Here is a 21,562-nt window from a genome sequence, read left to right on the forward strand (position 1 = left end):
GCCAGGATTGGTTCTATTTTGACTGGTGGGGTGTGGCAGCATCAGGGGAGTATTTTTGTGTGAAAAAAAAAAAAAAAAAAAAAAATTTTTGTTAGGTAGGGAGGTGTGAGGAACAATCGTTTGCCAATTGTTCCCTTGGTGGGTTATTGCCTCCTGACTTTTTGTTTTCCTTTCGTGTAGCTTCTGTCATGGGGTGAATTAGTCAGGTTACCAGAAATAAATTCAGGTCTAGGGCAGCTTGAGTCAGCAGTTGGAGCAGGAGGTATTTGTACCTGAAAGTCAGGTTCTGGAGGGCAGAGCCCAGTCTGGTTCAGGCGGCATGAGTCAGTGTCTTGAAGCTCAAGGATGAGATGGTTGTTGCATCAACTCTGTTATGATCCAACAAGATGGTTACCAGTCATTGGTCATTACTGTGTCACTGTTTGATTTGCTTTATGCATCACTGTTATGCTCTACTGTTATTTTATTGAGCCTGTTTTTGTTTCTGTTTTTCATTGTTGCTTTTATTATTATTATTATACTGCTATTTTGAGTTTCTCATTTATTTTACTGATTGTTATAATGCTCCTGATTGTGTCGTTTACTGTACCAGTCATGTATTACTGTCATTATGCTGCTCTACTGTTATTTTATTGATATTTATTATGATACTGGTGTGTTTAGTTTTCATGTGACATTGCTCTTAAATTGTTTATTGATTTGTCTATTGACTTATTTAAAAGTTTTGATTCACTTGCTTGTTCTAAGTGTTATTAATGTTAATGATTATTTCATGTATTTCTGCCACCCAGAGCCTGTGCTCACTTGTAAATTTTGTAAATAAATTAATATTAAGGTCACTTTTTTGCTTTTGTTCTGCTCCTTCTTCCTTTGTTTGTCACCTCTCCTTAGTCATTACAGCCCAATTGTTTGTTTTGTCTGGAACCTGTTGATCTCAAGGTAGTAAGACCCTAAGAGTCGGTAACTGTACATAGATTTTGATGTAAAGATACCCAATTTATTGTTTCTCTCTTTCTCTCTCTCTCATAATCTCAGTACTGTACATTTCATTTAATAAAATGTGAATTACTGTATCATAAACATAAAAACATGAAACCAAACAAGCTCTATCAAGTCAGGTCTACCTAGCCCTTTTCACTCATCCAACACTGCAACCCCAACACACCCCCAAATACAAACTGCCCCCCAGCTCCATCCACCTGCCAAAACAACCCCCTTCTCCGAGCCTTCCACTACCCGATGATGCCAAGCCATTCCCCCCCCCAACAAATTGGAGGCTTCTTGAGGTCTCCCACACCCCCAAAACCCCTTCTCAGTCAATACGAGTATAGGCAGTGTACTAAAATTTTTTTGAGGCCACACAGCATTGCCAACCTTTTACTTTTTGAGGCCACACAGCACTGCCAACCTTTTATATTTATACGAGGGTAAGTCAAAAAGTTCCAGGAAAAATTGTTGAATGATGTATTTACACAGGAATGAAACAACCCAAATACTTGGTAAACAATTATCTGTGATGTAGTGATCCATATAGACTTGTTACCTCAGTCATCCTCTTGCTACCGTGGTGTTAACATCTGCTTCAGAAAAGTAACTTCTTGAACCCATGGAAAATAAAAATTTTGAGATGAGAGCTAACATCAAGTTCCTGACCAAGCTTGATTGGAAACCAGGAAAAATTATTGAAGCTTTGCAATAAGTTTATGGAGATTCTTCTCCATCTAAATCAGTTGTTTATGACTGGATAAAGCGATTTAAGGATGGTCGGGAGGACCTCAAAGACAACCCAAGAGAGGGAAGACCATCGACTGCAAAAATGAAAGAATTGTGGCTTTGGTGCAGAATCTAGTGGATGAAGATCGCCGGATTACTATCGATATGATAGCTAATGAAACTGGGATCTCCCATGGTTCCGCATTTTCAATTTTAAATGAAAATCTTGGTTTGAGTAAACTTTCAGCACGTTGGGTCCCAAAAGCGTTGCGCGAAGACCAACTGCATCAAAGAGCTGAACTTTCTCTTGCAGTTTTAACGAAGATTGAATCAAATGAATCAGAGTTTTTTGACAGGATTGTTACTGGAGATGAAACTTGGATCCATCAATATGACCCAGAAAGTAAAATTCAATCAAAGCAATGGTTACCAAGAGGTTCAGCTGCACCAGTGAAGTTCAAAGTGGCGAGATCTGCCCAGAAGGTTATGGCAACAGTGTTTTGGGACTCCAAAGGAGTGATTTTGATTGATTTCCTTGAAGGACAAAAACAATCACCGGGAACTACTACAAAGGTGTTTTGCAAAAACTAAAGACTGCATTGGCTAAAAAACGTCGAGGAAAGTTGCACTGCAGAATTTTGTTCCATCATGATAATGCTCCAGCACATTCATCAAGGGTTGCAAGAGAAGTCCTACGGAAATTTAGGTGGGAAACTCTTCCACATCCTCCTTATAGTCCTGATCTTGCTCCTTCAGATTTTTTCCTGTTCCCAAAACTCAAGGAACACTTAAGAGGAGTCCGGTTTGAATCTTTGGATGCTGCTAAACATGCAGTTTCAACATGGTTTAATAGAAAGGCCCCAAATTTCTACAAAGAAGGGTTGCAGAGGTGGAAACAGCGCTTGAAAAGTGTATAGAGTTAGATGGTAGATATGTAGAAAAATGATGTTTGAATTTCCTTAAATAAAGAGTATATTGAATTTTTCCTGGAACTTTTGACTTACCCTCACATATATATAATTCACTGTATATATCAAATATCCTGTCTTTAATGGTAAAGTCCTGTGCTTTAATGGTACATACCCAGGGCCCCCCCCAGAAGTGTAGAAGGGCACTTTTAAGGTGTGTCATTCGCATTGGGTCCAGGTAGGAAATTACATCATTCAGGTAAACCGAACGTCCCAGATTTTAATCCCTTTTTTCATTTAACTCCTACTGTGTGATCTCTGGTACTGATTCTTGAATGTTCTTTACAGATGTCAGCTGATGCCTAAATGCAGGAAAGAAACTGTCTCCCCTCAAGCGAAATCAACAGTCATGTAAGCAGGTCAGGACCTGTGCTCGCTCTGTCTTACTCAGTCTGCCTTTTGGTCAGTAACAGAAGTCTTGCTGTAATTCAGTGCCATGCCACGCGCCCATCTGGGCTACCTTTTCTCCATGGCACTCTTTCTGTGAAGTGGAAACTGTTGGCCACAAGTGGCTCCGTGAGGTCTAAAGGAAGACATTGCAGCTCATCCAGCCATTATTACAAAGTGGACATTGCAAGGCAACCCACGGTACGTTTGTTGGCATTTGAGTTTACCAGTTCTCTGTTCCTTATCCTGAATCTCTCATTTCATTTCATAATTTCTCTCCCCAATAAATACTCTTTGATATCCAGTTACCCAGTGTTCAAGTGCTTCCATGTGAGTTAATTTTGTGAGTTAATCATCCTTTGCTCATAGTGAAACCTTAAGTTACTCCTCCCATGTATTTATAGTTGCTATTGAGAGAAACCATCTGTCCACGAAGCTTTATCGGGGATTATTCTATTTCCAGAGACATGTTATATCGTTCACTCTAATTTTCTGGAACATCCATCTTGCCTGGAGAACTCTACCCTACTTTGGCAGGCTTATCAACGTGCAGTGTTGTAAGAAACAAATTTGTAACTGTAGCTGAATTCCTAAAGGAACCAAAATGTGTATTACCCGAGCCACTGGCTCTCCGTTGTGCTGCTAAATTTTATCATTAATTTCCTTATTGCAAGTAGAATCAGTATTTTGCTGTGATGTTAAATTTTATCACTGATTTTCTTTATTGATAGTTGAATCAGAACTCTATTATTTGAAATGCCATAATCTGTGTGCAATACAGCAGACTCCTGTACTGATCAGAACTTTCAATTGGTGACCTACCATTATTCTTGTATGTGACCTTGTCTGTTCATCGGTTTTATGGTGTTTACAGCTGTCCATGGTGAGTACTGTTCAAAGCTTATCCTAATTAATATTTCATATTAAAGTAACAAACCCATGCCCAAACGTAAAAGTGGCGACCCTGCAAGGATTCGGCAGTCAACTAGCACACTAGCAACTGCTAAAGCTAGACTGTTGGAAGTTGTGCAAACCTGAAATAAATCACTGATTTTTTGTCTTCAAGACGAGACTGGAAAAAGGAACGAGGGGTAAGGTGTTGTCAAATCTCAGGGCTTGTTTTACTGAAGTGCAATAGGCAGTGAATTGTAGGGTAATGCATGCTTAAAAGACTGCGCTGGGAAGCGAATTCAACATTAGAGAAATTCCAAGAACGAACGCAAGCAGTGCCAAAATTTCTTAAGCTGGCGAGCACACAAAACAAGAACCGTGATCTTTTCCCAGTGTTGGACCAAGCAGTGCCTCTGCCAGTCACTTGGTTAGTAGGGTTGTGAGTTTGTTATTTAGTAAGGGCTTTGCTCTGCATGAGGCAGGATTGCATGTTAGCTTATTTAGGAATTCAGCTTAGTGCATATATGTCTAGAGAAAGTGTGCACAGCTTTCTTTCGAATAGGATGGTGGAATTTATTATCCCCCAGACCTAGGAATACCACGGCTGGTGACTCGCCAGCATACCAGATAAATTCGCTCAGAAAGTTTTGCGGAATTCATAAATCCTTAGTTCCTAGAGTAATCACTGTTGTCACCTTCGGATCACTACGTAAGGAATTATTTGCATTTTATTCGCATACAAGATATCGGTAATAATAATTTATCTCGTAAATAAGATTTTTTCTTTTGTCTTAGTAAATGCAGGCGTATATTCTTTGTACAGGCACTCCAGGTTACAATGGGGGTTCTGTTCCGATGCTGCGTTGCAGGCCGAAAATCATCGAAAGCCAAAAATTGTTGTAACACGAAATAATCATAGAAAATTGTAAGAAAACTTTACTGTCAATCCTTTGGGTATCTTGAAAATGACATACCTGCATTTTTTTTTTAGTTTTTCATTATAAACCTTCCAAATTTTTACCATTCTGCTGTTTACCAGAAAAAGACTTGGAATTTCACTGAACCATGTAAAAAGTTATAATTATAGCATGGAAAATATAAAAAATGAATGACAAAGTAACATCACGTTTATAAAACTATACCTCTGCATAAAAAATCTCTCCCTCTCTCTTATCTCAGTTACGAGAGAGAGAGAGAAAAAAACACTATTCAACCTCCTGCTTGTGTATGCAAAGCCCTTGAGGTACAAGCTTTGTGGTTGGCTAAAATCCCACCCTTCCTGCCAATAGCATGTCGTCATGGAAAGAGAGGGGGGGGGGTTGCTACAAGCTCTGTTACTGACTACTGTACTTCCAATCCCTCTAGCCAATAGCATGTTGTCATGGAGCCCACGTCAAAGCAATAAAAAAAATTGTAACACGACCGATGATGGCTTTGTGAACTTCCTGGAATTTTAGTATACTTTTTATGTTGATACAGTAGCCCATATTTCATTAAAGGATATATGAGAGAGAGAGAGAGAGAGAGAGAGAGAGAGAGAGAGAGAGAGAGAGAGAGAGAGAGAGAGAGAGAGTTGGCATTACTTAAATGTAAAGAGAGAAATTATTCATGAATTATTACGAAGAAAGAGAGAATACATTAGTATTACTATCTGAAAATTAGTAAAATTTTTATCATATAAATGTATTTACTCAAGAAAATAAAATAAAACTCAGTAATTAGTGAATATTTCACTATGAGAGAGAGAGAGAGAATCTAAACCTGTTAAGCTCATTCAGGGCCCACCGCGGAATGAGCTTAACAGGTTTATGATCTAATACAACTCCTAGTAGTCTCAATGTTTTAGAATGGAATATTTGCCACACTTCCCCATTTACAATTTGTAGACAGTACAGGTAAAATTAGAAAAATTTAACCCTTAAACGCCAACTGGACATATTGTACGTCGACTAAAATTGTCTGTCGGGTGCCAAGTGGACGTACGGTAGGTTGACTACAAAAAGTTTTTTTTAAATATTCGCGGAAAAATAGTTATAGGCCTAGTTTGTGAAAGATTTTAAATCACGGGCCTTGAGGGATGCTGGGAGTTTGTCAGATCACACTTTTAGCTTTTACATAAAGTTTTATATAAAAATGCGTGAATTTCATGTAAAATCCAAAAAAACCCAGCTTGTAGCTTTTACAGTTTTGAAATATTTTCATATAAATCACAATAAGTGCCAAAATTTCAACCTTTCTTCTCCCAAAATAGAAAATGCATCAGTGAAACTCTTACAGAAATACTCAATTTTACCTTCATTTTGCAACAAACTTGAAGTCTCTACTTTGTTTATGGTGAATTTTGAAAAAACTTTTTGTCCACCATTTTTCTATTAGCACCATTTTATATTAGCTGTTACATAAAGTTTTATATATGAAAATGTGTGCAATTTCATGTAAATACAACAATAAACAACCCATGGTTGTAGCTTTTATCAGTTTTGAAATATTTTCATATAAATCACAATGAGTGCCAAAATTTCAACCTTTGGTCAAAGTTGACTCAACCGAAATGGTCGAAAAACACAATTGTAAGCTAAAACTCTTACATTCTAGTAATATTCAATCATTTACCTTCATTTTGCAATAAACTGGAAGTCTCTAGCACAATATTTTGATTTATGGTGAATTTTTGAATAAAACTTTTTCCTTACCTCTGCGCGCGGTAACTCGGCCGAAAATCTCAGAAATTCTTTCATCACTTTGTCGTAATGTTTGCACCGTTTTATATTAGCCGTTACGTAAAGTTTTATATATGAAAATGTGCACAATTTCATGTAGAATACAACAAAAATAACTCATGGTTGTAGCTTTTATCAGTTTTGAAATACTTTCATATAAATCACAATGTGCCAAATTTTCAACCTTCGGTCAATTTTGACTTGGCTGAAATGGTCGAAAAATGCAATTGTAAGCTAAAACTCTTACATTCTAGTAAAATTCAATCATTTACCTTCATTTTGCAACAAACAAGAGGTCTCTAGCGCAATATTTCGATTTATGGTGAATTTTTGAAAAAACTTTTTCCTTACCTCTGCGCGCGGTAACAGCTGAAAATCTCAGAATTTCTTTAGTCATCTTGTCGTAATTTTCGCACCATTTTCTATTAGGCGTTACATAAAGTGTTATACATGAAAATGTGCGAAATTTTATGTAGAATACAGCAAAAAATAACTCATGGTTGTAGCTTTTATCAGTTTTGAAATATTTTCAAATAAATCACGATAAACAGAAAAAATTTGACCTTCAGTCAATGTTAACTTGACCGAAATGGTCGAAAACTGCAATTGTAAGCTAAAACACTTCTAGTAATACAATCAATTACCTTCATTTTGCAACAAACGGGAAGTCTCTAGCACAATATTTCGATTTATGGTGAATTTTTGAAAAAGACTTTTTTTTTACGTCTGAGCGCGTTTAATTCATGCATCATTTTGTGATAATATTTTCTCTGTGTTGCTTTGATCGTTTTACAATTTGTTATACACCAAAATCATTGCAATTCAGTGTACAATACAACGAATAAAAAAAATAACTCGTTAGCTTTAACAGTTTTGCTCACAGCGCGATTTGTATACAATATGAAATTTTTTTTGCGCTGTCATATATTTCAATATTTATATATGATAATGATATTTTTTTCATTTCTGATGGTTGCATACTAAACTTCAGGCAATGACAAAAAAAGGAGCCAAAAGTGAATTCTTAATCTTAAAAACTAAGCGTGCTGTGATTTTTTGAAAAAAACCTTTTTTCCACTTCGGTGCCAACTCCCGAACGCTGCCGGCATATAGCAGACACTTTTGTAAATAGAGGCTCGGCGTTCAAGGGTTAAAATTGTCTACTGTGCAGAGAAATAGTAATAAGTTGTACAATGTGTGTGCGAGTTTTATTAGTCCAAATGAAAAACACTGTTTGTTCATGAAAAATCATTTCAGAACAAAGGGAAATAGATGTAATAGAATAAAGTAGTTCTTAGAAATGAGGTTGAGAAGACTTCTAAAAATAGATGGGTCGGAAGGGGGAGAAAGAGAAATAGTATATGTAATCTTCACACCCCTATATTTTAATGTCAACCATTTATTTCTTTTTTTAAGGGTAATAAAGTATAGCACTGAATATAAAGTGCAGCTGTAAACCAAAATAAATTATGTGCAAAATGGTTTACAGTAGGCGCAAGCAATGTCTGGAACTCATGAAATCACGTCTTTTACTTAATTTAAAACTTACTTCATTTAAATAAGCGTTAGCTGCATTCTTAACCCAGCTTTGATTATTTACAAGATGGTATCTCTGAATTACATTTTATTAAACATTAATGGCAATGATATCTATAGGATGCAATCACCTGATGTTATCAGAACGTAAGCATTACCAGGATGCAAATGGCACATGATCGCACTGTTCATATTTCACATGATGTGACAATACAACGACAATACATACTATACATAAGGAAAACATCAGTTTTACTAATGTTAATATTACTTTAAATATAAGTTTACTATCTGACTATTGCAAATGGTTACTATCAGTGTAAAATTATAACCAGGACCAACAGTTCACATACACATTTTGTAACTCGAGTACAGTGCATCCTCCTGAAATTTTATTAAAAATTGTTTTGGAAAATTGCATGATACGAGAATACATATGGTAAACATGAACTTTCAAATAAAGTATGACTAAATTTCATTAATCTGAAAACTGATGATGATGCTCTATCCTCCACAAATTAAAAAGAAAATGTTAGAATGTCGTCTATGGGATTGTAAACCTGTAGCGCTAACAGTGAGCAGAAAAGGAATTAGTTAGATTTTTAGTTAGAAGCACAACAGAGAGAGAGAGAGAGAGAGAGAGAGAGAGAGAGAGAGAGAGAGAGAGAGAGAGAGAGAGAGAGAGAGAGAGAGAGAGAGAGAGAGAGAGAGAGAGAGATGATCATTTTATGGAGTACCGCATGCCCAGAATATGATCACCATCTTAAAAAAATAAAGAAGCTGTTAGAGCTGCGGATGTTCTTAAAGGAATCAAAACTGTGAAATACAGAAATCTTGAACACTCGAGGAAGTAGGAAAATTGTAGTTCGTGATAAATGGAAAATTGTCAACAGGTGATAGTGTTTTGTGAAAAAACAAAGGGTTAAATGAACTTACTTTATATAGTATTGTATTTTATCCAATTTTTTCTTTATTTATAATTATGTTGTAAAATTAAATTAAAAGCCCATCACTGCATAAAATACCATGTTCTGGGGTGGTCTGGTACAGATTAATTCTTGTTTTTGCACTAGCCTGCGCTTTCGTTCTGTTTGCACACAGTGCTTCGTATCTTTTTGCCTTTTATTATGGCTCCCAAGCGCAAAGTTGAGTCTTCTGATGGCAGTCAGTGTGTCGAAGAAAAGGAAAGCCATCATGATGGAAGTGAAATCAAGCATAGTGAAGCATTCATTAAAGGGAGAAACTGCCACCAATATTGGTGTTTGCTTGGGCTTAGTCGGTCGACGGTTGCTACCATTATAAAGGATAAGGAAGGTATCCTTGAACATGTGAAAGGAGCTGTTCCAAAGAAAGCGACCATTAAAACTAAGCAGCGTAGTGGTTTCATTGTTGAGATGGAAAGATTATTGTTGATCTGGCTTGAAGACCACAATCAGCGTCGTATTCCAGTGAGCCCCTTATGGTGATTCAAGAAAAGGGTAAAAGGTTATATGAGGTACTGAAAAGTGAAAAGGGGGGAAGGGAGTGAAAGTGAACAATTTATGACGAGTAAAGGTCGGTTTAGTCGTTTAAGGTTTGCTCTAATTTGCATAATCTTACTGTGCAAGGTGAAACTGCTAGTGCTGATGAGGAAGCAAAAAAACTTTTCCTAGTGGGTTGGCTGAAATAATTAGGGATGGGGGGTGACTTTGGAAGCATGCCTAGTCGTACATATATCTCAAAGCAGTAGTAGTAAGCACCAGGCCATAAAGTCAGTAAGGAGTGACTGACTTTATGGCTAAGAATCCAAGGGCACTCAAGGGGATTTTCAAGAGTATTCTCCCTATCGTTTGGAAGTCTAATAAGTAGGCTTGGGTTGCATTTCATATCTTTGAAGACTGGCTTAATATTCACTTTGTGCCAGCAGTGGAATGATATTGTCCTTCGACGGGTCTGCTATTTAAAGTTTTGCTTGTGTTCGAAAATGTCCCTAGACACCCTTCACAATTAAATGTTAAGTGACATACATCCTAATGTGAAGGTAGTTTATCTTCCGCAAATACTACATCCATTTTGCAACCAGTGGACCAGGGTGTCATTGCCTCCTTCAAGGCCTACTACCTCTGAAGGACAATGAACAATGCCTTCAAGGCCACTGATAGAAACAAGGACTTGACTCTCAAGGACTTTTGTAAGTCCTACAACATTTATGAAGCTGTGAAGAACACTGCAGATGCTTGGGACAAGGTAAAGCATTCCAAAATGAATGGGGCCTGGAAGTGTCTGCAGTTTGTCAATGACTTTCAGGGCTTTGAAGAGACACTTGAAAATGTCACCAACAAAACTGTTAGACTATGTAAGGAGCTAAACTTGGAGGTGGATGATGATGATGTTAACGAGCTGCTGGAATCCCATGGAGAGGAGTTATTTGAAGAGGACCTCATTCAGCTGGAGAAGCAGATGATTGAGGAGGAAGAGGAGGAGGCACCAGTCCCAGAGCTCAGGTTATTAAGAGTAAAAGGGCTTGTCAAAAGGTTTTCCCCTGCCAGAGACAGGGATGGCATGTTTTGAAGGTGAGGACCCCAACATTGAAAGGTACACCAAGATGCTTGAAGGAATCATGGATTGGCTTCAGTTTTTACAGGGAGACTTTGGAGAAGAAAAAAAAAAAAATAACTGTCCAGCCTAGCCTGGAATGTTATTTCAAGAAGCAATCTCCAGCACCATTTACCACTCCAGACACAGTGACCAGAGTACTTTCTCCTAACCCAGACTCCCCAGCACTTGTAATTCCAGCTCCATCTGCAACTTTGCATCACCCAGACTTCCCTGCACCTGTATTTCCAGCACCTTCTGCAGGTTCTCCTCCTGCATCTCCATCTCCCTCATCCCTATAAGCCTGTCTCTACATCCTTCAAAATGCCTCTTCCAGTGATTAATGCCAACCACAGGATTAAAGGTAAGGAATTCTTTGCTTTTTTTATTTTTATAAATTGTTTAATGTTGAGAATCAACTTACGACGAAATCCGACTTACACCAAGCTGTAGGAACGGATATCCATCATAACTCAGGAACTACCTGTATTGTAATTTCCTACACCAAGCTGTAGGAACGGATATCCATCATAACTCAGGAACTACCTGTATTGTAATTTCCTCAAGTTTCAGAAACTAAAGATAAAAATACCATAATTTTCAAGAAAATATACAATTTCCTCTTGACAAACACAAGAACAATTTGTCTATGATGATATGTTTGTAATCCTATGAAATTTACTGTGAAGCAGCAACTGCAGTGCATATTAACCAGTATCAACAGTAATAAACGACAAGTGCACCTTACATCAGCAGCAAACACACTACTTCTTACCAAATCCAAGACTCACCTAAAGAATTGTCAGCTGCTTCAGAGTCCATATCATTACCACTTGTTACCTCTGGCAAAAAACATCAAAACCATAAATATAAATAAAACTAAATAAAATAAGACCAAATTGTCAGTAAAACTTATGATACATAATGTCTGACAGAGCCAAATAAACAGATGTTAAAAAGAGCATGAAATTAATATAAAAATGCTGGGTGAAATTAATAGTGTAAATGATGCAAATTATACTCTGATAACATAAAATCACCTATCCTATGAATATCTTATACAGTATAAAAAAGCTGCAATTAAAAACTGAAGAAATTAGCACAGCAGAAGATATGGAGGGAAATATTTTGGTATACCTACAAAATTTAACAATTAGTATTTTTCTCAACATTTACATGCATAAAATATACACGAAATAACTGTAGTAAGAAAAGTTTTTTATGAAAAACAGTGTAAATACTGCCCACTTACAATCCTTATTGTCTAAAATCTTCATCTTCATTATCAGAGGAAATGAAACCAGATCCAAATTTCTACAAGTGCAGATTATCTATATCATTTTTCTGCTAGATCCATCTGACCACTTGAATATTCTGGTTTGTTGCTATTATGCTACCTATCTACTGAACCCCAACCCCAGTGGGGGAGGGTGGCTCAATGATGCTGGGTGTGATTACAAAGGTCAATACTTGGCTTAACATCATTCCAAGGAATGAGATTGGATTGATAACCTCCCTTGACAAAACTGGGAGCTTAGTTTTTCTACTAACATGGCTTGCATATATCTTATCTAAAGCACTGAAAGATTTGCTTCCAAAAATGTTGGCATTAAATTAATTAGGACCCCCGCAACATCCTGCCAATGCTTTACATTGTTGCTCATACGTATACTGCAACCTATCCTTAAAATTCATTCTACGGTGAAAATCTCATTAACCCTTTAACGTCGAAGCCCTATTTACAAAAACGTCTCCCGTATGCCGGCGGCGTTCGGTGAGTTAGCGACGAAGCGGAAAAAAAGTTTTTTTAAAAAAATCACAGCACGCTTAGTTTTTAAGATTAAGAGTTCATTTTTGGCTCATTTTTTTTTGTCATTGCCTGAAGTTTAGTATGCAACCATCAGAAATGAAAAGAAATATCATTATCATATATAAATATTGGAATATATGACAGCGAAAAAAAAAACTCGTATATAATTGTATACAAATCGCGCTGTAAGCAAAACGGTTAAAGCTAAAAAGTTAATTTTTTTTAGTTGTATTGTACACTAAATTGCGATGATTTTGGTATATAACAAATTTTAAAACGATCAAAGCAACACAGAGAAAATATTATCACAAAATAATGCATGAATTAAATAACGTGCGGACGTAAAAAAATGTTTTTTTCAAAAATTCACCATAAATCGAAATATTGTGCTAGAGACTTCCCGTTTGTTGAAAAATGAAGCTAATTGATTGAATATTACTAGACTGTAAGTGTTTTAGCTTACAATTGCAGTTTTTGACCATTTCGGTCGAGTTAAAGTTGACCGAAAGTCGAATTTTTTCTATTTATCGTGATTTATATGGAAATATTTCATAACTGATAAAAGCTAAAACCATGAGTTATTTTTTGTTGTATTCTACATGAAATTGCGCACATTTTCATATATAAAACTTTATGTAACGACTAATTTAAAGCGGTAATTTAAAGCTGAGATAAACATTACGTTTTTTTAAAAATTCAAAATCGAGAGACTTCCAATTTATTGCAAAATGAAGTTAAACGATTGAATATTACTAGAATGTAAGATTTTATTACAATTGCGTTTTTTGACCATTTCGGTCAAGTTAAAGTTGACTGAAGGTTGAAATTTTGGCAGTTATCGTGATTTATGTGAAAATATTTCAAAACTGATAAAAGCTAAACCATTATTTTTTTTGTATTCTAGAAATTCACCATAATAAAAGTTTATGTAACGACGAAAACGAATAGATGTTAGGCGAGTTAGTGGAAAAAATTTTTTTAAGACTTTCCAGTTTGTTGCAAAATGAAGGTACATGATTGAATATTACTAGAATGTAAGAGTTTTAGCTTATAATTGCGTTTTTGACCATTTCGGTCAAGTTAAAGTTGACCGAGGTTGAAATTTTGGCAGTTATCGTGATTTATATGAAAATATTTCAAAACTGATAAAAGCTACAACCATGAATTATTTTCTGTTGTATTCTACATGAAATTGCGCACATTTCCATATATAAAACTTTATGTAACGACTAATATAAAACAGTGCAAACATTACGACGTGACAAAAGAATTTCTGGCGCGGACGTAAGGAAAAATTTTTTTCAAAAATTCACCATAAATCGAAATATTGTGCTAGAGACTTCCAACTGGTTGCAAAATGAAGGTAAATGATTGAATATTACTATATCGTAAGAGTTTTAGCTTAAAATTGCGTTTTTCAACCATTTCAGTCGAGTCAAAGTTGACCGAAGGTTGAAATTTTGGCAGTTACCATGGTTTATATGAAAATATTTCCAAACTGATAAAAGCTACAACCATGGGTTGTATTTTGCTGTGTTGTAAATGAAATTGCGCACATTTTCATATATAAAACTTTATGTAATGGCTAATATAGAACAGTGCAAAAATTACGACAAAATGACGAAAGAATTTATGATATTTTCGGCGGAGTTACCGCCCGTGCGTAAGAAATGTTTTTTTTTTTAAATTCACCATAAATCGAAATATTGTGCTAGAGACTTCCAATTTGTTGCAAAATGAAGGTACATGATTGAATATTACTAGAATGTAAGAGTTTTAGCTTACAATTGTGTTTTTCGACCATTTCGGTCGAGTCAAAGTTGACCGAAGGTTGAAATTTTTTGTAGTTGACGATACGGTACGTCCACTCGGCACCCAACAGACAATTTTAGTCGACGTATGATACGTCCAATAGGCGTTTAAGGGTTAATATGAAGCTATTGCACTGTTTCTTTTTATTTTCATTAATGGCTCCTTTGTGCTCCCTGATATATTTTCCAAGATTGTTTTTGGTCTCCCCTAGGTAACTTATCGCAATTACTACACTGATGACATATACCCTAGCTTCGTCCTTTTCCTTTATTTTCCCATTTTGTTTTGACAAAAGGACTGACATATAGTAATGGCAAAATGAAATACAAATTTATAGTATCACCCAGATTTTTAGTTAATTCTTCTAATTTACTGTGACAGGGCAACTTAATTACTTGTCACATCATAATTTGAATATTAAAAATGAAGTAGCAGCAGGTCTTTTTTAAGATCCCACAGGCTTAGTAACCCTGCTTCTTTAGCTGAAGAGATAAATTTCATAATTACCTTGTTTTTCATAAATTAGTATTTCCAACTGGACTGTTTTAGCCTGATGTACTGATGATCTCCAAGGTTTGAGTATGGAAGTGTGAGCAAATGATATCATCCTTATACAAAGAAACTAAATTTATTACAATTACAGTAGACTGGTAATTAGCAACAAATTACAAAATAACTAGTTTGAATATAATGAAAATATAATAGCTGATGATAATGCTAAACCAAAATGTTAGGGCTACAGGTGGTACCTGTAAATCAGATAAATAACCCTTTTCAACCACTTTATATAAAAAATAAGTTTACAAAAAACCAAAACACTGTAAACACAAGTTAACACTACATGACTGATTCACACAACATACAATTATAGTATATAAATGATGGCACCATGGGAAATAAGTAATTACTCTGCATCCAGTACAAATAGTTAATAACCAAAATGAACAGTACCCTTCATAACCTGTAGTCATGGCATTATACTATTACATCTTGATACAGAAGACTTTACATGTGCTCACACAACATCATACGGTGCACAGGAATACACAAGACACCCTTCTTGCACATAAGAGGAACTATACTCACTTCTTCTTAGGATAGTATAAATATATCATAAAATAACAGGATGACCTCCAGAAATGTTCTGTCAAATGTTGGACCAAATTTGGCACATGAGTCAGACAAATCAGGTCCTGTTTTTTGTGCAAGACTCTGCTCCTGATTTCTCTGACATAGGAATCTCACCCAAAAACAGGACCTGATTTGTCTGACTCATGTTTTGGTCCAGCATTTGACAGCACATTTCAGGTCAGCCCCTTATTTTGGGGTATATTTATATGCGCCTATGAGCAAGGTGTATAGTTCCTCTTATATGCAAGGAAGGTGTCTGTGTATCCCCATGTACTGTCAATGTCGTGCAAGCACATGTAGTCTTCTGTATCAACATGTAATAGTATATTGCTATGACTACAGGTTATGAATGGTACTGTTCATTGTGGTTATTAACTATTTGTACTGGATGCAGAGTAATTACTTGTTTATTTCACATGGTGTCATCATTTATATAACTGTATGTTGTGCAAATCAGTCATAACATGTTAACTTGTGTTTACAGTGTTTAGGTTTTTTGTAAACTTGTTTTTTGGTATGCTTGAAAAGAGGTTATTGATTTGTCTGATAGGTACCATTGTATCGTGCCTATTCTCGTTTACCATGTGAAAATTATCTTTTTGAGTTATTCATGAAAACTATGCCACCTGTAGTCCTAACATTATTAATCAGCATTGTCATCAACTATTATGTTAATTTTATTACATTTGAACTTGTTATTTTCTAATTTGTTGCTAATTACTGATCTAACTGTAATAATTTTTTTATATAAAGACAGTATCATTTGCTCACACTTTTGTACTCAAGCTCGGAGATTGCCAGTACATCAGGCTAGAACAATCCAGTAAGGGGATTTCCTTTACATACTGGCACAGTGAGTATGATCTCTGGTTTGATGTGGTTGTGTGTTTTAAAATGAATATTACTGTGTCTTTGTGCATTTATGCTGATGTATCCCTTGAGTGTTTTCTTGTATTAAGAGATACTAATTTTTGGGTTTTGTGTAAAATAAAATGTCTACTGTATGTCTAATTCGGTTTGTGTTGTGTAGTTCACTTTGATAAACTGCCTCAGGACCAGGACCGATATATACAAACTGACTACGGAGACAACACCCTATTGTTTTTGAAGATTGCAGCTTTGTGCTCTTTCTTTGGCCTCAAAGTTAACTAATTTTTCTTTTATAGTTTTTAGTAGGTAAAGTTATTGGCAGGCCACTTATCAATTATATATTGATCTATTTTTTGTGTTCTGTAGCTTACAACTTTTTGTAAACTGGTTTTTGTAAAGTGTTTGTACACAGTTATTTATTTCATTTAAAGGTACTTTTGTATGGTTTAATCCAGTTAATCATATGAAAATTGTCTTTTTGAGCTATTCATTCAAACTGTGTCACCTGTAGCTCTAACATTATCATTTAGCATTGTCATCAGCTATTATATTTTTATTATAATCATACTTATTATGTAATTTGTTGCTAATTACTGATCTACCTGTAGCAAAATTAGTTTTTTTCTATAAGGATGGTATCACTTGCTCATGTTTCTATACTTAAACCTTGGATATCACTAGTACAACAGGCTAAAACTATTGGGTAAGAAGATTTCCTTTACACTGACCTGGTGTCTGGACAGTACTCTTTAAAGTATTTACCACTCAAATTAAAAAAAAAAAAAAAAAAAAAAAAAAGTTATCAGGAAGAGAGAAAATAATTAAGTTACCCTATCAAAGTAAATCAGACATGGCCAAAAATCTTGGGCATAACGAACAAATTTATACTTCATTTGCTGACTCTATCTGTAGTTTCATTCATAAAAACAAAACTGAAAAAATAAAGGAAAAGGACATAGCTTGGGTATACTTCATCAACTGTAACAAATGCAATTTAGACTATGTGGGAGAGACTACAAAACATTTCTTTAAAAATGCACTGGGAAGCACAAAAGAGCCATTAATGATAATAGACCACAGAATGAATTTCAAAGATATCAACTTTTATATGCAGGCAATATAAAGCACCAAAGATCTACGGAGGGGGTCCTAATTAACTCGGCGCCAACAGTGCCTGGAAACATGACATTTTTAAGTTTTATATATACTTACCAAGTAATTACATAGCTATTGATTCCCTAACCTAAGGCAGTTTAAAAATTCAAAATTCGTGCGGTGGCGCTTCTATCATTTGTGTGTAGGTGACAAGGTCCCGTCCACTATCCAGGACTCAAAGGAACAACTTAGCAGAGAGCTCAATTCGTTTCATGCTCTAATGTTCCATGCAAGGGGAGGAGGGCAGGCTCTGATCATGTAATTACTTGGTAAGTATATATAAAACTTTACCATAAAAATGTCATTTTTATATAAGTAACTTACCTAGTGATTACATAGCTGATGCCACATTGTTAGTAGGTGGGAGAGAGCATGGACATATTTTACTCCAAAGCATTATGTAAGTAATGAATTTGAAATAGAAAGGTTGCTAACATTGAATAAATTTTTGTTGTTTCCTTACCTGTTGAGAGAGCTGCTGCAGGTAGGTACTGCCTCTGGTTGGCGCTTCTCTCAACTTGCAGTGGGAGTGGCAGCGTAGCCAAGGGTGGCCCCTATATTAGTGGGAACTTTGCAGCTGAGGAAGTACACCATATGCTGATAAAGTTTTAAAAAGATGCCCTTGCCCAGGGTGAAGACCAGAATACAAAATAACAACACTATCACCTACACCACAGAATTAAAACCATAACCCAACCATTCAAATTATAACAAACTGGTGGGTACTCCAGGTACAAAGTGGCCCAGGCTTCCCATCGACTCAAAACCTCAAGTCAAGGTGAGTGGATAGCAAAGGAACAGAGAGTTCCCTATGCCTCCTCTCCCAGCACGATGCCAGCCATAGATAAAGGTCCTAAAAGTGTTACAATTTTCAAACACGGTCTCTATGTCTTTGAGGTAGTGTGGGGCAGATATGGACTTGCATCTCCAGAGCGTCGGCTGCAAGGTCGTAGAGAGGGACAAGTTATGTCTAAATGAGAGGGAAGTTGCAACTGCCCTAATTTTGTGAGCCTTAACCTTAACTAACAGAAAGGCTTCCTCCTGGATCTGAAAGTGGGCTTCTGACATCAACCCTCTCAAAAAAAGGATATGGCATTTTTGGAGAGCGGGTGAACTGTGTTTCTTACAGAGCACCAGAGGTTGCTCAAAGGTCCTCTAATCTTTTCCGTCCTCTGAAGGTAGTACCCAAGACATCTCACTGGACAGAGGAGTCTTTCTTCTTCCTCAGGTCCTAAGGCATCCATAAGATTCTTGATGACGAAGGATCTAGACCAGGGTTTGGAAGGCTCCTCGTTCTTTACAAGGAAACCAAGAGAAAGAGAGCAGACTGCATCCCCTTGTGCAAAACCTACTCTCTTGTCTATCAACTGTAACTCACTAATACGTCTGGCAGTAGCAAGAGCCACTAAAAAGAGAGTTTCCTTGGTGAGATTCCTGAGAGGAACAGAATGGAGAGGTTCGACTTGAGGACCTGAAAGCCATTTTAGTACAATGTATAAGTTCCAAGAGACACTGGAAGAACTTACTTTCTTAGACGTATCGAAGGATTTGATGAAGTCGCTGATATCTTGACTAGAAGACAGGTCCATTCCTCTATGTTTAAAGACTGAGCTGAGCATCGACCACCCTTTGATGGTAGAGGTCGATAACTTCCTGATGATCTTTAAGAATATAAAAAAATCAACAATTTGCCTTATAAATTTCTCAGAGGAAGAGACGTTACAGCGGCTGCACCACCTTCTGAAGACTGCCCATTTTGATAGGTACAGCTTTGTAGAAGATGCTCGTCTGCACCTTGCAACTGCCTCTGCAGCCTATCTCGAAAAGCCTTCTGCTCTGACGAGGTGCTTGACAGTCTAAAGCCTGTCAGGGCCAGAGTGGACAACCCTTGGTGGCATCTGAGACAGTGGGGTTGTCTGAGCAGCAACCGTTTTTGTGGAATGAGTCTTGGGTAATCCACCAGGAGTCAAATCAGGTCTGGGAACCATTCCTTGTTCGGCCAAAAGGGAGCAACTAGGGTCATGGAGGTGTTCTGATGCGTAGACAGTTTGCTGATTACCTCCCTGATCATTCCGAAGGGAGGGAGGATGTACACATCTAAGCCTGTCCAATCCAAAAGCATGGCGTCCATGCCCCTTGTTTGAGGATCCAGGGACCGGAGAGCAAAAGAGTGGAAGACCGTGATTTCTCAACGTTGCAAAAAGATCCACTGTGGGCTTGCCCCATAGTTTCCACAGATTGTCGCAGACTAATGGGTCTAAGGTCCATTCGGTTGGAAGGACCTGTCTGAGGCGGCTTAATTCGTCCGCAATAACATTCATTCTCCCTTGAATAAACCGGGTGGCAAGAGTGACTTGATTCTCCTCCTCCCACAGAAGGAGATCCCTCACTGTCTCATACAGTGAGAAGGAATGAGTGTCGCCACTTGCGAATGTAAGAAAGTGCAGTGGTGTTGTCTGCATGCACTACTATCTTCTTGCCACAGACTAGATCCGAGAAAGACTGAAGGCCCAGGTGAATTGTTCTCAGTTCCTTTACGTTGATGTGAGAATTCTATTGTAATGTAGTCCATGTTCCAGAGACTTCCTGGCCATCCAGAAGAGCGCCCCAGCCTAGGTTGGAGGCGTCTGAATAAAACTGAAGGTCTGGGCGCACTGGGAAAAGAGATTTCCCTTCCTGAAGTCTTTCTACGCACGACCACCACTGGAGATCCTCTTTGATTTCCGAAGTAATCGGGAAGACGAAAGAGTCTGGTTGGATTTTTCTGCACCAGTTCGCTTTCAGAAAAAATTGAAGGGGTCTCATGTGGAGTCTGCCTAACTTTACAAACATCTCTATCGAAGTGAGGGTCCCTAGAAGACTCATCCACTGCACTGCAGAGCAGGAAGGAAGAGCAAGGAACTGACTGACAATCTGAAGGCAGTTTTAGACTCTTTTGGGCAACAGAAAAGCCTGGAAAGTCCAAGAGTTCAGTATCATTCCTAAATAGGGAGTCTCCTGAGTCGGTGTCATAAGAGATTTCTTCTTGTTTACGAAAATGCCTAACTCCTGTGTGAGGCGAAGAGTTCTTCTCAAGTCCTCCGCGCACTTTTCCTCCTCATACAAGCAGAGAAGCCAGTCATCTAGGTATAAGTTGTTGATTCCCAGAAGGTGAAGCCAATTCCCTAGAGGAACAAGGATTCGTGTGAAAACTTGCAGGGCTGTCGACAAACAGAAGTGTAGGGCCTGGAACTGTACTGTAGTACTTTTCCCTGAAAAACGAAGTGTAGAAATTTCCGTGAGTCTGGATGAACAGGAACGTGAAAATACGCATTCTGCATATCCAGGGTGACCATCCAGCCCCCTATTGTACTTAGGACTGAGCGAATGGTTTCCATATGAAACTTCGTCTTCAGTATGAACACATTCAAAGTGCTGATGTCCAGAACAGGCCTCCAGCCTCCCCCCTCAAAACCTTCGGAACCACGAAAAGCGGACTGTAAAAAATTTCTGAGTGGAGATCTAGCACTTCTTCCACTGCTCCCTTGAAAAGAAGGGGTTCGACTTCCTGGGGGGGGGAGGCAAAAACTTCGTGGACCCTTTTGAATACGCTGTCAAGGCGAGTGGAGATGCAACTAAGGGAGGAGTCTTAATGAAAGGAATGGTGTAGCCCTCCTTGAGAACCTTGATCACCCAAGGATCCGCTCCTCTGCACTCCCATTCCTTCCAATAAAGTAGAAGTCTGGCTCCTACTTGGGCGCGGAGGACTAACTTCTCACTTCTTGGGGTTGGTCTTGAAGGAAGGCCTCTTAATGGACTTTGTGGGAGATCGTAAGTTTGATCTGGCTGGGTCTAGACTGGTTTTTTATCTTCCCTCCACAAAAAGGCTGAGGCTGTGGGTGGGAGAATGATCTCGACATGGAAGGCACAGGCTCCCTTGGACGTCTAGTGGACTGCGCTAACAAGTCGGTGGTAGGCATCTTCTGCAAGTCTGAAAGAATCTTCTTCACAGTGAT

At 37.5% G+C, this 21,562-nt stretch overlaps 1 protein-coding gene across 8 annotated transcripts in view; it reads right to left on the reverse strand.

Annotated features, from left to right (window-relative positions):
* Nucleotides 1-21,562, reverse strand: part of LOC136836301 (E3 ubiquitin-protein ligase TRIM33-like) — a 313,581-nt gene that overhangs the window by 50,394 nt on the left and 241,625 nt on the right. For 4 of the 8 annotated variants that reach the window (XM_067100413.1, XM_067100410.1, XM_067100409.1 and 1 more), the window contains one exon: nt 11,581-11,631. The exons of the other annotated variants lie outside the window; for them this stretch is intronic. In XM_067100413.1, the coding sequence (XP_066956514.1) occupies nt 11,581-11,631 (51 nt within the window). The remainder of the gene's footprint in view (nt 1-11,580; nt 11,632-21,562) is intronic. 8 annotated transcript variants of the gene reach the window in all.

The sequence above is a fragment of the Macrobrachium rosenbergii genome, chromosome 56, assembly GCF_040412425.1.
Source record: "Macrobrachium rosenbergii isolate ZJJX-2024 chromosome 56, ASM4041242v1, whole genome shotgun sequence".
Taxonomy (NCBI): Eukaryota; Metazoa; Arthropoda; class Malacostraca; order Decapoda; family Palaemonidae; genus Macrobrachium; species Macrobrachium rosenbergii.